The 18,704-nt window shown below is 36.8% G+C and overlaps 1 protein-coding gene across 5 annotated transcripts in view; it reads left to right on the top strand.

The window, feature by feature from the left end:
* Positions 1 to 18,704, top strand: part of TTC7B (tetratricopeptide repeat domain 7B) — a 145,691-nt gene that overhangs the window by 88,972 nt on the left and 38,015 nt on the right. For 4 of the 5 annotated variants that reach the window (XM_068946802.1, XM_068946800.1, XM_068946801.1 and 1 more), the window contains 2 exons: positions 3,909 to 4,006; positions 15,145 to 15,285. In XM_068946802.1, the coding sequence (XP_068802903.1) occupies positions 3,909 to 4,006; positions 15,145 to 15,285 (239 nt within the window). Of the gene's footprint in view, positions 1 to 3,908; positions 4,007 to 4,816; positions 5,274 to 15,144; positions 15,286 to 18,704 lie in introns of those variants that run through there. The other variant, XM_068946803.1, reaches the window with a different exon arrangement.

Raw genomic sequence — 18,704 nt, 5'->3', positions numbered from 1 at the left:
TAAGAATATAGAAACAATAGAGTTAGAGGTCACAGGGATGCTTGACAAGCTTGGAAAGTCGGCATGGCTTTTGTAAAGGGAGGTCTTACTTACAAACCTATTTCAGTTCATCAGAGGGATCAACAAGTATTTGGTTAAGTTGATATGCTTCTGTTTGGGTTTCTGAAGGGCTTCTGTGAAGGTGCTTTCCAATATATGTTTAGATGAGCTGTGAAATAGAAGGGAAGGTAATTGTATGAGTAAATGCTTAGTTAAAAAATAGGAAAGAGTAGGAGTAAATAATCAGTTTTCATGCTGGAGGAAGGCTACCAACTGAGCTGTGCAGAAATCTGTGCTGATACCTGTACTACTCAACATGTTTAGCAAGTACCTGGAGAAGGGGATAAGCAGAATTTCGTGCTGTCTGGTTGTTCAGAGGTTTGGCAGTTGCTTTTTCTGGAGGGGAAATGCTACAGGAGATGCGATTTGTACAGCTAGCATCAAATACCTTTTTAGCATTATGATCAACAGTATCTGTTCAGCTTTGTTCAGTCTTAGTTATGTAAATACATACATTCCTTTAAGAAGTTTGGATGAGTTGGAAACTTGTGGGTGGAAAGGGAAAATTACTTCCTCCCTTAGGGAGCTAGTGAACAGTTCAGAGCTGAAAAGTTTGGAGAGCATGACAGGATTAGTCTGTGAAGAGACCCAAGTTGATCATAGCTCATTCAGAGAGACTCTGACACTGCAGTGCAGGCCAGGGAGCAGGACTTGGAGATGGTAGAAAGCAAGCACGTCAGGGGCCAGAAAGGGCTGAGCAGAATTTGTTGCAACTCTAAATCACTGAAGTGGCAGCAAGGACTTGGCAAGAGTATTTCTCTTCCGACCTAATGGATTGGTGTGGTGGGGTCCTTTCGGTTTTGGTTTTGATTTGTTTGTTTTTAAGCCCAATATCAGAATGCTGTGCTGTGCAGAATAGTTACAATTTCTGTGTAAACTTAACTTCAGTGTGAGGCTTTGCGCCAGTAAGACTTTTCACCTTCCATCTCTCCTGTTACATTCTCTGTACAGACCGGGACTCCAATCATGGCTTATCATTCATTACTTTTTTATTTTATTGTGTTGAGAGCTACTGTGGCATTTTAAATGCAGGTTAAGTAATGCTCTCTTCAGATGTCAGCAGTGATTCTGACTGAAACTTTGCTCCTTGGCTGTGTCAACTTCAAACAGCAGTGTTTGCTAAATGTTGTCTCAGTTCTTCTTCAAGAACCTCCAAGTGAAAAAGTTTGACGAGGAATACCTTGCATCTCATATCTGATGCAGTTTTTCCTGCATTTTTTTTCTCTTAACATGTAAAGTTTTTCTTGAGGCTCTGGGTTTTGATGGCAAAAAGAAATTAAAAACAAATAGGGAGTGGAGTAGAAAGGAGCTGTGGGTAAGTGCCACGGTGGAAGGAGCCAGGTTTCACAAATCGCACATTCACAGTTATACTGAACAATATAATCCCGATACCAAGCAACAGCCTTTCTGTGGACGGTCCGTGTGAAATTTAATGGCTGAGTATCTTAATGTTATATCGTGTAAGGAAGGTACATAAGGTGGTCTAAAGCTGTCCAACTCATAACAGCAGTTATCACTGTGACTGAAATTTAACTGTTAAGTTCTGTTCATCCAGCTGCACTCCAGGTGTGGAAAAGAATAATAATGCAAGGTTGTTGTGAAAACTTAAAATTTACAACCTCTGTAATTCCTAACACACTTTTTTTCCACTGGAAAGCATTGTTTGACAATAGTATTTCCCACTGGAAGCAATTGGTGAACTTTAATATAAAGTTCATTAGGATAATAAAAATAAGTCTTTTAATGACTTGAAACCTTTTTAGAATGTTATTGTTCAAAGACTTAAATATTCTTCGCAGCATTTCTCATTTGGAACATCTTTTCCTGTTCTGATTTAGACTGGAAAGTAATTCTGAAATATCATTTTCCTGATGAGATAAAAATTCCCTTTCTGATGAGCACTGTTTGATGCTAAATATTTCTTCTTGCAGTTAATCAGCTTTTGTGGAGTAAAGCTGAGTTCAGTGTCCTCCTAATCTTTTACTAATGAAAATAAATTGCGAATAACTGGATATACCACATGAAGTAAGTGCTAAATGCAGCACTTCACCTTACCTTTTTTCAGCTGTTTTAGAACAAATTTCTTTTTGAGCATACAAACCAATGTTTTCTCATTAAATGGTTGTACGAAGTTAGAAATTATTTTGTGATGCAAGCTTGAAAGGTTTAGGGAATAAAGATGATATCAGAGCGTTTATCTTCAGCCTGCCGCTTGAAGTACATTTTACAATAGTTCAGTTCTTTTCCAGTTCTTAGTTTGCATTAGGAGAACGGAATCGACCATGATGTCAGTGATGTGTTTAAAAGATATTTACGCTCAGCCTTGCTCTCCTTGTCAGCAACGTTTGGCATATCGTTGCCTGTGGATTGAGGAAGTAATTAATACAGCGGTTACCAGAAAATGTGCGCCAACTGGTGTAATAACTATAGCTGATAGTCTGTGTCCCAGAAAGCTCCCTTCTGTTTCCTGTGGATTTCCATAATGGCATCATTTTGTAAGGAAATCATAGTCTCGCAATAATGTTAGGGAATCGAAAACTTTTATTTGTGTCATTTTAGCAGCAGCTGTACAAAGAGAGGAAATTGTTTCACTGTTTTTTTGAAGTGTGGAACTATAAAGAGTTGCTGAAAGGCTTCTTGCGCTTCTGTCCGCTCACATCCAGGAGGAGGAGGCAATTCTAAAATTAAGGCAGATGTAAAGATGTGCTGGCTTCCAGTGATGCCGAGACTTTGCTTTAAGATAGGAATTTTGTGGAGTTTTTTCCTGCTGGTGTAAGATGAGATTCAGACAAAAGTTTGCACTTTGCTAAATGGGGCTGTCATTGTTTTTTTTTTTTTTTCTCTTTTGAAAATTTAAAATGAGTATTAATTGATAGCAAGTAAAGATGGAGCATCCATATGTGCTTTTTTCTCACTCTCTTCTGTCCATGTGTTTCAATACTCACCTCATTATAAGGCTAAGGAGGACTTCGTTCTTCAGTTCCTGTTCTTCTGCTGAATCTTTACTCATAGTTCTGGGGGCAATTAGTTTTTCAGCAAGTAAATCAATAAGAAGTCTGAGGGACAGATACTGAGTTATAGCTGAAGTAGAAATTCAGTGCATTTGTCCACAGGACATATGTCCATATCCATAAAAATCCGTAAAATCCAATCCATAAAAACTGCTGGAACCTCTTAGGCACCTGACTGTTTGGAAGTGTTCAAAATGGCCTACTGCACTATTAAGATCAAATCCAGAACAAGAGTTATAACAGTATTTGGCAGTAATATGTATATTAAAAAAAAACAAAAACAAAAAACTCCGGAGATAGATTTTTTTTTTCACAAAAAACTCACCTTTTTATGTGAAATGTATTTATAACATCTTTATAGCAACTTTACCTAAAATTAGACGTCCTGAGTTCAGTGTTTCTCTTTAGCATGGGAAAATTGGGGATTCTCAAACTCATATCTGCCATCTTGGGTTATCTTGATAACTTTACCTTATATTATATGAAAGTTTAATTAAAGTTACAATAATTTTTTTTGTAAAGCTCTTAGTCCTAAATTAAATATTAAGTCTATATTCCCTCATTGGTTGTATTAATTATGAAACTAAAAGTGGTGAAGTAAATATGGATTCAAGTTTTGCTGAGCTAATTTTGATTTATGCAGCTGGCTTGATGTACTGTGAGTGATTTGCAGTGCTTGGTACTAAATTCGTTCATATTTTTAGCAAGAATCTTTGTGGGAGGAGGGCAGCATGCAATTTGTATCTCAGTACATAATTTTATGTTTTAATGGCTTACATTTTCTATACTTGATTACAGTGATTCTGGACGTGGGAGCAGCCTGTTAGACAGAGCTATTGCTGATAGACGACAGCTTAATACAATTACCTTACCAGATTTCAGTGATCCTGAAACAGGTAAGAATTTCATTTGAACAATAAAATTAATGAAGTGAACTGTCCATACCTAGATTTTGCATCAGTTATTTTTGTCTTGTTTTGCAAAATGGAATTATTTATGGTGAAAATATTTTCACTGTTCTGAAATGAGTGCAAATAGCCACTTTGCACTGTAAGACTTTTTTCTTTTTTGTTTCTGAAGCACCTGCTGCCCACCTTCTCTCTAAATTAGCATGTCTATGAAATGGATCTTGCTGAGCTTAGTGGTATGTTCTTAACAAAAATCAGTATGCTGAACTAGCCTGTTCTCCAGTCCTATGCTTGTCCATCCATTAGGTATTTATAATTTTTTTAAATGCAAATCCAGAACATTTAAGAAAACTTCAAATGTCAAAAAAACTCAAGATATCATTAATAATTAAACGAATTAAAATCTCATTAGTAAATATATATAAAATAGAATTAGATAGGTGGTTGGCTCACGAGACATATGTAGCTTTGACACTGAGGAAAACATATTTGTTATGAACTGTATATGCTGCATAGTGCTGCACAGGTACAGCACGTAACGGCTAAGATTTGTACATGGCAATTAATATTCGCAATATGTAATTTTTCTATTTTAATATGTTCAGCTATCATAACGCCAATTAATATGCCTTGAAAGTCGTATAAACAAAGAACTGGTAACCACAGTGACTACATGCCATGCATTCTGTGAAACTTGGAGAAAGAATTAGTATGTTTATGTTAGTTCCAAAAACCTGTACAGAACATTACCTGCATTATACATATTGAGGTTTTTCTTTTTCTTTGTTTTTATGTCAGATGCTATGGGCATGTTCTTCCTGGCTACTTTCATATGTGCCTTTCTGCTTAATCAGACTTCAATACATACTGCTTACGGAAAAGTTTGCCAGCCAATGAATTAGAATACACTGACCTGTAAATCAGGATACAATAGAATATGTAAAGTTTCTCTTTCTTTAATAACAGAATTGAGCAGTAGAGAAAAATTTATTTCTTTCATTTCTGAAACATGAAGTTGGATCAAGTGTTCACTAGCTTTTGCAATCATGCATATATGTAGGAAGAGCTCTGGACTTGCTGCAACGGCAAACAATTTTGATAAGGGTCTGGTCACCTGATTTCAAAGAATTGCAAGCTGATACCGTCTATAAAGTACAGCCTAGTAACAGTTTGGCCTGTTGCCTCTACAGTAGCTTTATTTTCTTCTGTCTTCATGTTTATATTCTTTTAATAAAAATGAATAAAATATCAGGAAACCTGGTAGCAATTGTTCCTTATTCTGGTCTAACTTACGTTTTCATTTTAAGAACATAACTGGATTGTAAAAGGTTCATATGTATGCAGATAGATTATAGATAATTTATTTTATACCTTCGAAAGAGTTCTTGTTTTGTATTCTCCTGTGGGACACCTAGCTGTTGTTCAGCACCCGTAGGGTGTCCTATTTTATATGTGCCACACTTCAGAGCATAAAGAGTTGATGCTTTTTTAAGACTACGGCTTTTTCTTACGTAAAAGCCTCAGGGCTTTTACGTAAAGGCAAACACTCATCCAGAACTATGAGCTTTTCAAGAAGCTTGCCCCCACATTCAAATTTTGCAATTGGAAACAAGATCTATGCATTCTGATTTTGTAGAAGTTCTCATTTGTCTTTTTTCTGAATCTTAGCCATGTGGCTGGAGCTCATCTCTGCTGTCAAGGAGGAAAAGATGGGAAAGAAAAATATGGGATTTGTCTATTTAGTTTGTTTTTCTTATAAAAGGTAATTGTGGGTGGGTGAGGGCGTCTTGTGTTTGTGTGCTTTAATTCTAATTAAATAAAAACTGCAGCAATGCCAATACTCAAATTCTAGAATGGGTTGGGTCTTTGTTGTACTGTATAGATACACATATAGAGAAACTCCATACTAGAGGTGTTTAGAAATTCAAATTTTGTGCTGAATTCTTCATCTGGAAGTTTCTTTAAAAACTTAAAGCATTATGATACAATAAGAACAAAAGAGATGAAAACTGGCATAGTATTTGAGTGAGAAAACTTTAGCTAGACTATAACAAAAAATTCTTGAACAAAAGCTCTTTGTTGATCAGTAGTCAAGATGTTCCAATTAAGGTCTAAATCTTAATAGGCTGAAAGAGCTTGTGCAAATTCTGTGGGTCCCCAGTGTTCAGAAAGGCAGAAGAAATTTGACATTTCCAATGCTTAAGGGGGGGCTATGTGGGGAAGGTAGTGGGAAAGTCCTCAGACGACCAAAACGTTCAGTCTTCTTTATACACTGTAAAGCTATCAAGTATATGCATTTGTCTATGTATGCGTATACACAAGTGCATGTGAAACTTTTCCCCATCCCACTTTGCTTGTCCCCTGTGTAAATAATGATGCATTTTTCCTGTCCAGTCACTGCCAACCTGAGGAATATGAAAGCAGTACTAAAAACCTAATGTAAAGCCTTATGTACTTGCAACTAGTTTGTTTTCAAAGGGTTTTAAGATTCAGTTAGCTAAACTGGTATAAAACATTCTTTTTGGTGGTTATATCCGTTTAGCTGAAATTGAAATAAAAAGTTCTTCAAAAAGAGTGTTTATAATTTAAATTAGTGTGATTTTTTTAAGTGTAAAGACAGTGTATTCTGGATTTCTTAAAAGGCTAGGCTGTTAATTCTAATGCCCAGATCAAATAGTTTAAGTGTGGTAAATCTACTTAGTTTGCCTCCCATTTTAGCTGCTTTGTCGTGAGAGGCATGTATTCATATTTGTATCTATTGGTGAAAAAAACGAAGAAAAAAAATTTTGTTAAATCATAGAAGGGAGGCACACTCATTTCCCATCGAAAGGTAGATATACAAAATGCAAATCAATTGAGACATAGTTGACTGTTTTGATTAAGGTAAGTGACACTCCAGCTTCATAAAGTCGGATTATTCAATTTATTGTTTAGCAATTTAGTTTGTCTTAAGTATCAATAGTAGTTGAGTTTTAAACTTCAATCTTTATCTCCTCTTAAAACACATTTTACAAATTTATGCATTATAATGTAGGAAAAAACATGTAACCTTTATTTTGATTTTGAAGCTAATTTTATAGGGAAGAAGAATGCATATGACCAAGGGATTTTTTTTTAAGTTGCTTTTGGAAAAAGTGTTGTTTATTTTATGTAGAAACCATTTCCATCTTACTGAATGGTGAAATAAATGCTTTCTGTTTTTCACATCCATGAGTCCATTAAACCCTGTTCTTGGATCTTCTTCTTTTCCACCCCCTGCCCTTATCATTCTCTTTCTTTCGCTTTTTAGCCTCTGATACTTCCTCATCTTCTCTCTCAAGAACAGAATCTCCTCTCCAACTGTTTGTATCTTCTCATCTTCCTCATCCTAAGCCAGATACCTTTGTCTGGCCCCATGCAGCCTCTCCATACTGTGACCAAGTTCCTGAGCCCTGTGCACCTTCTCGCTGTAAATTGGTTTTCTCTTCCTGATGGGCGTGTTAGTGTTTGCTGTATTGTTCTGATAATCTTTGTAACTGATAAACAGTGTTTAAAACAATTTGAGCCTCAAAAGGGGTGTTAGTGAAATCTGGCTTTTCAGAGGCACTTGATGAACTACTGAATGTATTTTAAGACTATTTGGCAAATTAAGTAGAACAGATTGTGTTATACTGATCCCCAAAGATGTATAGTTACAAATATTTTATCCTCTGTTCTCATGACTGTGAAAGAAGACGGTAGGTATTTAATGAAAGATAGTATTGGCCAACAGTACTTTGTAGCACCTATTAGTATTTTCCTTTTGGCAGTTAAACACCAAGACTGCCTCACTGCCGTGGTGATTCCTATTGGAATCTTGCCCAACAAGACTCTCTCTTCCACAAGCTTTTTTTCCTTGTCCATACAGTTTCTAATCGCCTAAGTTCAGTGCCTTGATTTGAAAGCGTTCAGCTAATTGCATACAAAACCTTCCCTGTGGAAGGGAGCCTTCCTTCAGGTGAAGGAAAAAATTGCATTAAATATCAGTGTATATTTTCTTATCACAGGGTATATTGGTGTGAGTCTAAGGAACTGTGGTTGTGAAAATCACCTTTAGGCTGCTCCAAGTCAAGAGCCACTCCCTTCATTGAAATGATGCTAATTTAAATGCACTGTAGGATTAATTCTCATGTTGTTTGTATACAAACTGTACAGTAATGCTACCAGAGAGCTCAGGTAGCACAGTAAAATCCCAGCAGTTTTCCAGATATTTCTTTTTAACTCCTTCTCATTTCTGATAAATAATCCTTCACTCATAGCTTTATCCATAAAACTTTCTGCCACTGCCATTACTCTAATCCAATCCAAAGAAATTCACTTTTGACGCTAGCCTTTAACTGATATCGTGGCAATGGCATTAGTTCCAAAACAAACAAACAAACAAATGCAACCCAAAAAACTAGAAAACAAATCTTTGAGTCTTAGCAAAATTTCCTCATTAGAGCAGCTGGCATAAGACTAAAGTTTTGAAAATGTTAGCTCTCAAGTATATGTAAGCCTGTGACCGTTTAAATTCATGAAAGCACTTCCTTTAAACTCAAGGATATCTGTTGTTCTACAGAAATTTAACAGTCTGAGGCCCGACTTTCTTCTTGAAGCATTTGAATAGCTGATTAATTACAGATTGGGCCATATTTGCATTGAACTTGCTCAGGCCTGCTCCTGTAAACAGTACCTCTTGCTTAGCATTAAATTATTTGCTCTTTGCAGAGGTGGAAGTTAATAAAAACTCACTCGAGAGTGAAGGCAAATTGGAAGCGTGGAGAAGTCCAAGCACAGATTCCGTAACATAAAGCTTGAGGTTTCCATTTTAGAGGAAAGCTACTGTATTCTCAGGGAAAGGAGCTTCCAAAATATGCACGAGAAGATGCAGAACCATAACAAACAGATATTGGAGTCCTTTGTATAGTGTAAATAATTTATGAAAGGCAACGCTCTCCATCTTCAAGTAAGTAGAAGCTTACCTAGATGCTTGTAGCGTGTTAGTATAATTTCCAGGGTGGAAAAACTCATGTTATCTTATTCATTTTCTTTCTGATGAAAGAAAGAAGTAGCACATTGTAATATCAGCTTGACTTTCAATTTCTCTTGAAAAGGAACATGATTTTAGAGGTGAAGCTAAAGTTCTATGAAAATACTTGTTGTAAACAGTGGTCTCCTTATTAAAAAATTTTTGTCTTTTGTAATCTGTAAACCTGATTTACAGTTTGAAGATTATCAGAAATCCCCTGGCTTTTTTGAAGTTCTTGGTTTATATATTTTTTTTCTTTTAGCTTGGATTTTAATTTGTGGTTTGATCTGTTGTTCAAAGGCAATCCATCAGATGCTTACTTTCATGGGGTTTACTCCCTTTTTTCAGTTTGTAAGTAGTATTCATTGTGCAGTTCTATTAATTTCTTAAGGACTTAAATCACCTTTTCCTTTACCACAAAATGCACATGCTTTGTCCATCAGTAGTGGAAGTTTGATAGCCTGTCAAGCAAGGCTGGTGCTGTTTGCCCATTCAGTCACCCCGAGGGCTGTAATCTTACGAGGTCTGAATGCACTCAACTAACACGTGCATTTAATAATTAAAGAGGCAGTATTCATTTCTAGAGGACTGCAAATAAAGATATATTAAGAAGGTCTTGTGTAACACAATGGCCAGCTGCCAGTATGTTTTATTATAGAAGATCTTAGGCTGCTGCTGTTAGTAAGCAGTATATTGGTCTGCAATGTAACAGTGCAACTTCTCTCATGAGTTACAGTAAGCCCCTACTTTCCCTTGTACCAGTTTGCTTGTCGAATAAATCTCTTAAGCCTACACTCTTAAAATAATGAAATGATGAGAAAAAGCCAAAATGGGAGAGAATAATGACTATAGGTCAATAAAAAATAATCACTGCTTTAACCAGAATGCAAAATAACATTCTTTCTTCCTAAAGAGTTACATTATGAAGTTGCGTGTTTAGCCTTGAGTGGTAAATGTAAACTTCCTTTTCCATTCATTAATTTACTTTTTCACAGATTTCTATCAGTTAGCACAAGAGACCTGTTTAGTTAAGGAGGGAAAAGTAACAAGTGCTGTACAACTGCATGTTTGACAGTGATGAAGTAGTGAAAGCATTCTTCAGAGAGCTGAGAGGAGGCTCTAAAAATGCTATTGTCCACACCTGACTGCTAAGATCACCATGTGTAACCCTGTACCAAAAGATAAGCTGGCTTTGTAGTTTCTAATTGTGAAAAGTGTCTCAGGCACCTTATGAATCTGACAGGAAAAATGTTAATTTTGGCCAAACCTGGCAATATATGGTATTAAATACTTCATTTTGGTGATATATTAGTCCTGCAGAAGGTACTGCCTCTCTGTGTAGCATGCGTTTGCTTGTTTTAGCACAGTGTTCTCTGCATGTCACACCATTAATATTTTTTACTGGCTGCTTTGTGTGCCTGTAAGGTTGAAAATTATGGGTTTATTTCCTCTCGTATCCTGCATGAGCATTTCTGTTAAAGCTTTCTTTGCTTACATAAATGTTGATACATTGATTAAGAAGGGTGATGAATGTACAACTGTTTAGTAATATACGTTTTATGGTATAAAAGGAAATCCCGTTTACAGTGTTTTTGTCAGGTGATAAGAACATGCTGCATGAAGGATGTCAGTCCATTGTTTTTACCTATCTTCAGAAGGAAAATTTGATGTACATAGCAAAGTGATCTTTTTCTCCAAGGATGCACACTGCCCAAACGCGGATAAGAGTCCATGTCTTAGTCCCTGTACACTGGGCAACATTGATGCTAAGACTTTATTTGGAAATGACCAAGGAAATGGCTGAAAAAGTCATGATATCATTAGTACAAGAGACTAGGATTTGTTACACTTTGTATTTACATAGGAAGGTTCATGGATGGTATTTAAAATAATGATTTCATGCAAACTTTCTCATGATACTCATCTTAAGAAAAGCACAAAGAGATGTAAATTGAAAACTGTGCTGTTCACAGAAGTTGAGCTGTAGGTACATCTTGGAAAATGAAAGGACTTTTCAGTGTTTCTGTGTGAGACTTCTTTGCTTTTTGGTTCAATTGCGTTTGCACAGGCCTGTTGGCAGGTTTTCTCTTTGAGATGATTGGGTTGAAACATTAACACAACCATAGGTTGTTGCAAATGCTACGTTAGCACGGTGAGTAAAAGCTCTTTGTGAATTTTGGACGAATGTCGTTATAGGAAACTTGAACGGATGGTTATAGCTATTGTACTTAGAAACATTTTGATAGGAAAGTTAAGGCATTCTGTCACACTTTACAGTGTGCAATGTAATTGAGATTCCAAATGTTAATACTGTTAATAAGTGAATGCTAGATCTTGCAAATACAATCCCGGTTTCACAGTTACCCCTTTTAGTATAAACAAGCTTTAGAGCAAAGCTAAAGAAACCCAAAGGGATCCATTTTGGTGATGTATTACTTTTCCAGACTGCATGTTTTTTATGTTTCAAAATAAACACTCTTTCCTGCTGCTGGTATTTTGAGGGAATTATTTCTTGATTCTCAAGTTTCATACTATAATAACAGGTCTAGAAGTTGTCCAGGAAGAGCAAGGACAATTGTGTGTGTGTGTGTGTGTGTGTGTGTGTGGAAGAGATACAGAAAAGTTTCAAACCGGAAATTACTGCTGCTCTATCTGAATGTTTGAAGGGAGCTACAGCTGAGTGAATTCTAGCGATAAAAGTGAGATGTGTGTGTGATTGGCTGAGGACTACTGAACACAGACCAAAATAAGAAAAGTCTAGGTAAGACTGGAAGAGAGCAGATCTGATGCCAAAACAGAGCAGAGAACCAGCAAATAAATAACTGGCTAAAGCAGACTTCCAGACCTACTTTTTATTACCAATTTCTCACAGACCACTATGAATCTTAACCATCTTTAATTTAAATTACTGTAAATTTTCTTGTTGTAATGCGATTACAAAGATCTCAGTCTGGAAACACCTGGCCTGAAACAGGGAGAAAAAAGGGTTGAAGAAAATGTGGAGGAAGTGCAGAATAAGCTTTTAATGCACAGTGCTGAACGTTTTCAGGAGACTGCTTTAATTTTTTTTAATTGTTTGCAAAATGAAAGCTTTCTATGTTTTAATAGAAAGAGCCAGAAGTGAGCCCAATGGCAACCAATTGTGGAAATACTGAAGAAGCATGTAGAAGTTCATGGGTTAGAGCTAGCTGCATGAGTGCAGTGTATTTGAAAGCTACCTGATTTGGATGGTGCAAAAAGACTACTGTTATGTTGTTAAAAAAGAAAAGTACTCAGTAAAGATCTAGAGGTGCGATAACAGATACAGTGGCTGTGTTGATGAGACGCACAAGGCTAGTCTCTCATCCTTTTGGAAAAAGCCGTGAATGGCGCTGTGCTTGTTAGCTCTCTCTTAATTGGTCAGTGCTCTTGTGCTGTTTTGCAGCATACTTAAATTCTTTATTCTTTTAAATAAAACAGAAGCATGAAGGATTTCTAAGGTTCATATTTCCAAACACACCTGCTGAAGATGACACTGAATTTCAGCTTAACATTGATTTTTCAAACCTAAACAAACCACTTACTTGATATGTTGTTTAGAGGCAGTAAGAATTAATAGAGCTGTAGTAGAAAAACTTAGTTGATTTTGTTGAATAATCTTTAGTCTGAATTTCTAAAAGAGTTAAGTAAAGTTATTTGGCCTATGTTGGATTTTAAATTGTTAATATCCATGATTATTTTAAATACTTTTGTGTTTGTATCAGCCGTATAAATTCAATGAAAGATAAGAGGTAGTCATTTCCTAGTGATTTGATTGAAAAAAGGACATTTGAAGATCTTTTGTGTATGTGTGTGTTTTATTTGGAGAATTAATTGCTAAGATACTTTACTTTTTAACATCTTTTTTTTTTTTTTGTTGAACAGGAAATACAAACCATTTTAATAATAATATTTTGTGAAATGAGTTTTCTTAAAGAAAACAACAACAACAAAACCACTGAAGGGACTGCTTCCTGCTACGTAGAGTAAAATGTAGAATAGGAATGAATTATCATAGAAAGCACTTGGTAACTACTCTGTTTTAACTTCAGTATAGGTAGTAATTCTTTTATGGCTCCGAGAAGTTGTATCATGGTATGACTCTTTGTTTGTCAATGTCTCTGTTAAAAGTTTTAGTAGTATATTTTCTTATATGCTTTATAGCCAAGTACCAGAGACTTAAACTCTAACAGGCACACTTCATATATGAAATAATTTGTGGCCTGATTAACCAGACAGTGATTGCTTTACATAATGGAAAATATAGGCCCTTGTTAATCCTAAACTGAATCCTACACTGCCTTTCAGAAGGAAAGGATTAGATGATAGCCTTTTTGTCAGTGTATCGCACCTTTTCTTTACAAATCCTTCTGGGCAGGTGGGAAGGTTCCTTCCCTGTTAGTCCCTGGAAGTGACAGGCTGCAGTGACGTGCCTTACGGAAATGGATGACAGTCAAGAAAAAAAAATTGCTGTTGGCTAGAGCTTATTTATGGTAGCTTTACTAATATTATCCTTGAAATATGCTCCATATTTTTCTTGCTTAGACTTCCCTTTTATATTTCTTGGGAAGTTAAGCTTTAAACATTAAGTAAATGTTCGACTGTGGTGCAGCGTGGAGTTTGAGATCTTTCATCACCTGGGAAAAGAAAGCAAATGCCATGGCCAGATACTGTTTCAGATCCTCGGGGAAATTCTTTGTTCATAATGATATAGAAAATACAAATTAAAATGTAACTGGACAGCACTGCTGATAATGTTCAGCGCTTTTTTAGCATTTTTTTTTCTTCCTGTTCTCGTCAGTGGGGGGAAGTGAGATGCACACTTTTGGACAAACTCCCTCTTCCCGCTGGTCTGTGCTGGGATTTCCTTCTGCTTTTCTAGTCTGCTGGTGTATTTTTTCACACTTAAGAATGCATGTTTTATGTGAGAAATCCCTTGTCTTTAAAATTCTTAGAAAACCTTTGATATTGAGAGTATTAAACCTTTGTGTTTCTAGATTTTTGTCTATTATTTAACTGCTAGTGATTGGGATAAGATTTTATTTGGGATGTGGGATAGGATTTGATGCTTTACCTTGAAGTACCTGCTATTAGTGACCATCCCAGATATGGTGCTGGACTCAGAAGACTTCTCATCTGATCCAATATGAAATATTCCACTTTCATTCTCTCTCAATCAGGCTTAGTCAATCTGAGTTTTTGTAATTTGTTATGATAAAACAACACGAGATACATTGATACTTAGATGACAAGAAAGAGTGTAGCTTAAAATGCTTATGGTATTGATTTAAAAAAAAAAAAAGTAAAGACTAAATAGTCTATCAGTTTTTGGATATCCGAAGTATAGTTGTCATTAAGTATTCTGTACTCATGGAAGCTTTTTCATTTCTAGTTCTTTGAAAAGGGCGGTATTTGCCAATGAGATTCTAATTTCACATGTAAATGCTTAATTTTACTAGAATTATACTTTGCATATTATGCTTTGGAAATGTACTTTATGGAAAGGATTTTTTTTTTCCATAAGGCATCTTAGTTCAGCCTTCTTGATTAGCCAAGGTTTACATTCAGTGCAGTTTAATTGTGTATTTGTCATGGGGTATGTTGTGATCATCTTGTGTATTTTAGTCCTCTCTTTTATGCTGTTATTAATCTTAAAATAGTCCTCTAATTGCACTCTGTGAAAAGACGTAGCAATTACTAACATCAAAGTGCATGCAGCAAGCTGAAGATTACAATGTACAATACCATCAGAAACCCTTTTTTGGATCGTACATTGCCATAAGAGAGATGTTGAGTTTAACAGTGAGTGTTTATAGCGACTACCCAAAAACGTGTTGAGTACAGTTACCAATATTTGCTAACGTGTTTTAATACGCAGTCTTTCAGACCAGTACAAAAGCTTTCATAACAGGGAAAATTAAATAGATGTTTCAAAAGACTTCTACAAAATAATACATTTAAATTAAACCTAGAGGAGTTTTAACTAAAGCGCTTATGAAAAGGGTTAAGATCAAATGTTTCATGTAGCATGCGTGGCATATTTTCTTTTTCTGATGGTAATTTTTTATTACTTCTGCAGGTTCAGTCCACGCCACATCAATAGCAGCCTCCAGAGTGGAGCAAGCGTTGTCTGAGGTTGCTTCGTCTTTGCAAAGCAGTGCCCCCAAGCAAGGTCCCTTGCATCCTTGGATGACTCTGGCTCAAATTTGGCTTCATGCAGGTACTGTGAAAGTAAAATTATCTTCTGTTCTTTCCCCTTTTTCTGTTCTCGTTGTCCCTCCTCTTACTTGCTATCCTGAGGACTTGCAATACTCTGTATTTCATTCATTCATCAGATCACACCTGAATGTCTTAAGATGCACTCAAAATTTACCGTTTTTCTACATTTTCAGACAATTTTTAATTGTTTTAATTTAGGGAAATGGCAGTTGATGTGAATGGAATTTGCCATTTATTCTGTTTTGATCTAACAGGGTTGCATTTTCTTGTCATCAGATCAGACTTAAATATTATGGAATTCGTTACTTACATTAAGAACATATTATGTTTGTTCTTATGAAATAATAATTACTTTTCCCTGCTCTTTATAATGTTGATGTTAAACCATAACCACTAAGTAAATGTTAGGTTTTGAGATAGAACATATGACAGCTTGCTGTACAAAAACCGTCACTTAATTTCTCCCATAACTTTAAAATAGGGGTAACTGTATTATTTGTTTATACAGATTGAAAGAGTATTGTTATGCTGCTTCCAGCCCCAAACTAACTCTAAGTCAGAATCACAAGTGGCTACTGCAGAGCATTTTAATCAAAAATTGATGATCCATTGTATTTTTAAACAGTTTAAAATGTACGCACTGCATTTGTTCTTATTAATATTTACATCGGAAAGGTGTAATTAAGAAATCACTTAACAATTATTCAGCTTTGGTCTGCTCTTAGACATAAACATTTACTTAGTGTCATAAGTATTTTTTCATTATATTCGCTGTACAGCGTGGAGTCACAACTTTAGCTAGAATATTGAATGTAAACGGTAACCATATGTTAAAATTCTCCAAGATACAAGTCATGTAGTAAATCCTGCTGAGCTATCTGTTGGAAAGAGTTGTATCTTATTTTTGCAAAGCGTTGGAGTGCTGAGAAGACAGTGAGGTGGATTGAAAACTGGCTGAATGGCAGAGCTCAGAGGGTCATTCTGACCAGTGATGCAAAGTCTAGTTGGAGGGCTGCAGCTAGCGGTGTCCTGCAGGGACCAATGCTAGGTCCAGTCCTGTTCAACTTATTCATCAATGACCTAGGTGAAAGGACAGAGTTCACCCTCAGCAAGTTTGGTGGTGATAAAAGCTCAGAGGAGTGGCTGATGCCCCAGAGGGCTGTGCTGCCATTCCGAGGGACCTGGACAGGCTAGTAAAGTTGGACGGAGAGGAACCTCATGAACTTCAGCAAAGGCAAGTGCAAGGTCCTGCACCTAGGCAGGAAGAACCCCATGCACCAGGACAGGCTGGGGGTTGACCTGCTGGAAAGCAGCTCTGCCGAGAAGGACCTGGGAGTGCTGGTGAACAACAAGTTAAGCATGAGCCAGCAGTGTGCCCTTGTGGCCAAGAAGGCCAATGGGATCCTGGGCTGCATTAGGCAGAGTGTTGCCAGCAGGTGGGGGGAGGTGATCCTGCCCCTCTACTCAGCCCTGGTGAGGCCTCACCTGGAGTACTGGGTCCCGTTCTGGGCTCCCCAGTGCAAGAGAGACATGGCGCTACTGGAGAGAGTCCAGCGGAGGGCTACAAAGAGGATGAGGGGACTGGAACATCTCTCCTATGAAGAAAGGCTGAGAGAGCTGGGCCTGTTCAGCCTGGAGAAGAGAAGACTGAGAGGCAATCTCATCAACGTGTACAAGTATCTGAAGGGGGAGTGTCAAGAGGATGAGGCCAGCCTCTTCTCCGTGGTGCCCTGTGACAGGACAAGAGGCAACGGGCAGAAACTGAACCACAGGAAGTTCCACCTAAACCTGAGGAAAAACTTCTTTCCTGTGAGGGTGACGGAGCAGTGGACCAGGTTGCCCAGAGAGGTAGTGGAGTCTCCTTCGCTGGAGATATTCAAAACCCGTCTGGATGTGATCCTGGGCAATATGCTCTAGAGGACCCTGGATGAGCAGGGAGGTTGGACTAGATGATCTCCAGAGGTCCCTTCCAACCTCAACTGTTCTGTGGCTCTATTCTGTGAATAAAAGTTGTTCCAAGAAGCACCATACAAAGCAGTTTTTTTATAAAGGTGTCTTCATCACTATATGTGGGTTACTTGCTTAGAAAACAGCCATAAACTTACTTAACAGCTGCCTTACAGCACATGTTCCTTAAATAAAAGTGAAGATTTACTATTGGGAAATTGCTTCTGTTTTGAGCCTCATGCCACGTCTAACTGTTTGACTCGGTACGGTTGGGTTGCATTTTCCTTTTTTCTGGAAACCCCCCCCACAAAAACAAAAAAAACTTTAACATGATTTAAATAACTCTTAAAACATAAAAACTAAGACTTATTCCTCCCATGTTATGGAGACACAGGAAAATTATGTGAATAAGTTCTAATACACACTGAATTTAATAATTATTTTTACCCAAACTGTAATACCTAAAATAGAGAGAGAGAGAATGTATGAATGAATTCGTTCTTATGGATATGCACTGTCTTTGTAGCTGTCATCAGCAGTGGAACTATAAATGAGCGTAGCATTCAGTCTTAAAAAAACAGAACAGTTGTTTCTGAACATAGTAACTTTCAGGCTTTCATTTCTGGGCATAGAGTATAATGATGGAAATTTAGACTTTTTTTAAATATGAAAAAACCCTCGTTTTTTAATTCAGATGTTCTCCAGTATCTCACCAATAAAAATCCCTGTCCCTAAATGGTTTATTATGGTGGTGCTTTGAGAAATACCTTAAGACTGAACTCAGTGTTGCTATATAGCTTTACTGGAAAGTGAGTTGATTTCTCCATAAAACGTAAGCATAAACATTGGAAGAGCTTGACCTGGGAGGTGTTTTCCAGGTGGAGGCATTGAGAAGAGCGCGTCGGACTTGGCACTTCGTTTGTCTTCAAACTGTTTCTCCTCTGAGAAGTTCCTAAAATTACGGTGGCAATTGTTAGTCTTCCACAACTGATTTGTTTGAAATTGCCATGTTTTTTTGGTTTTGCTTTGAAGTAATTTCTGGTTTAGTCAGAGCTAGTACTGCTATGTGTTTGAAGGTATGGCCTTTGCCTTATAGGCATCAGATGAAATTCTCTCAAAATGAACAGTTGTCCTTCAGTTTCAGAAATTTATCTGGAATAAACTCTTATGCTTAGCAGCTGGGCAGAAGGTCAGCCTTCTGGTTGTTCTTTCATCATTTTTCCAAACTTCTCTGGAACTTATTTAAAAAACAACAACAACCTCCACAGTGCAGTCTGTTAGGGGTAGTATGAGTGCTGATAGAGAAAAGGAGAAATATTTTTTTAAAATAATTCTGTTTATAATACCCTTCTAAATTACAGAATTATTTTGTTTAAATTTACTACCCTTAGGAAGATCTGTTAATAATGGTCAAATTTCTTTTTTACAGTTAATAAGTGGGAAAGCAAGATTTAGTATCTGCTGGGGTTAAAT

The sequence above is a fragment of the Struthio camelus genome, chromosome 5 (assembly GCF_040807025.1).
Source record: "Struthio camelus isolate bStrCam1 chromosome 5, bStrCam1.hap1, whole genome shotgun sequence".
Taxonomy (NCBI): domain Eukaryota; kingdom Metazoa; phylum Chordata; class Aves; order Struthioniformes; family Struthionidae; genus Struthio; species Struthio camelus.
Note: the sequence above shows the minus strand (reverse complement) of the source record. Positions and strands in the feature narration are given on the sequence as shown.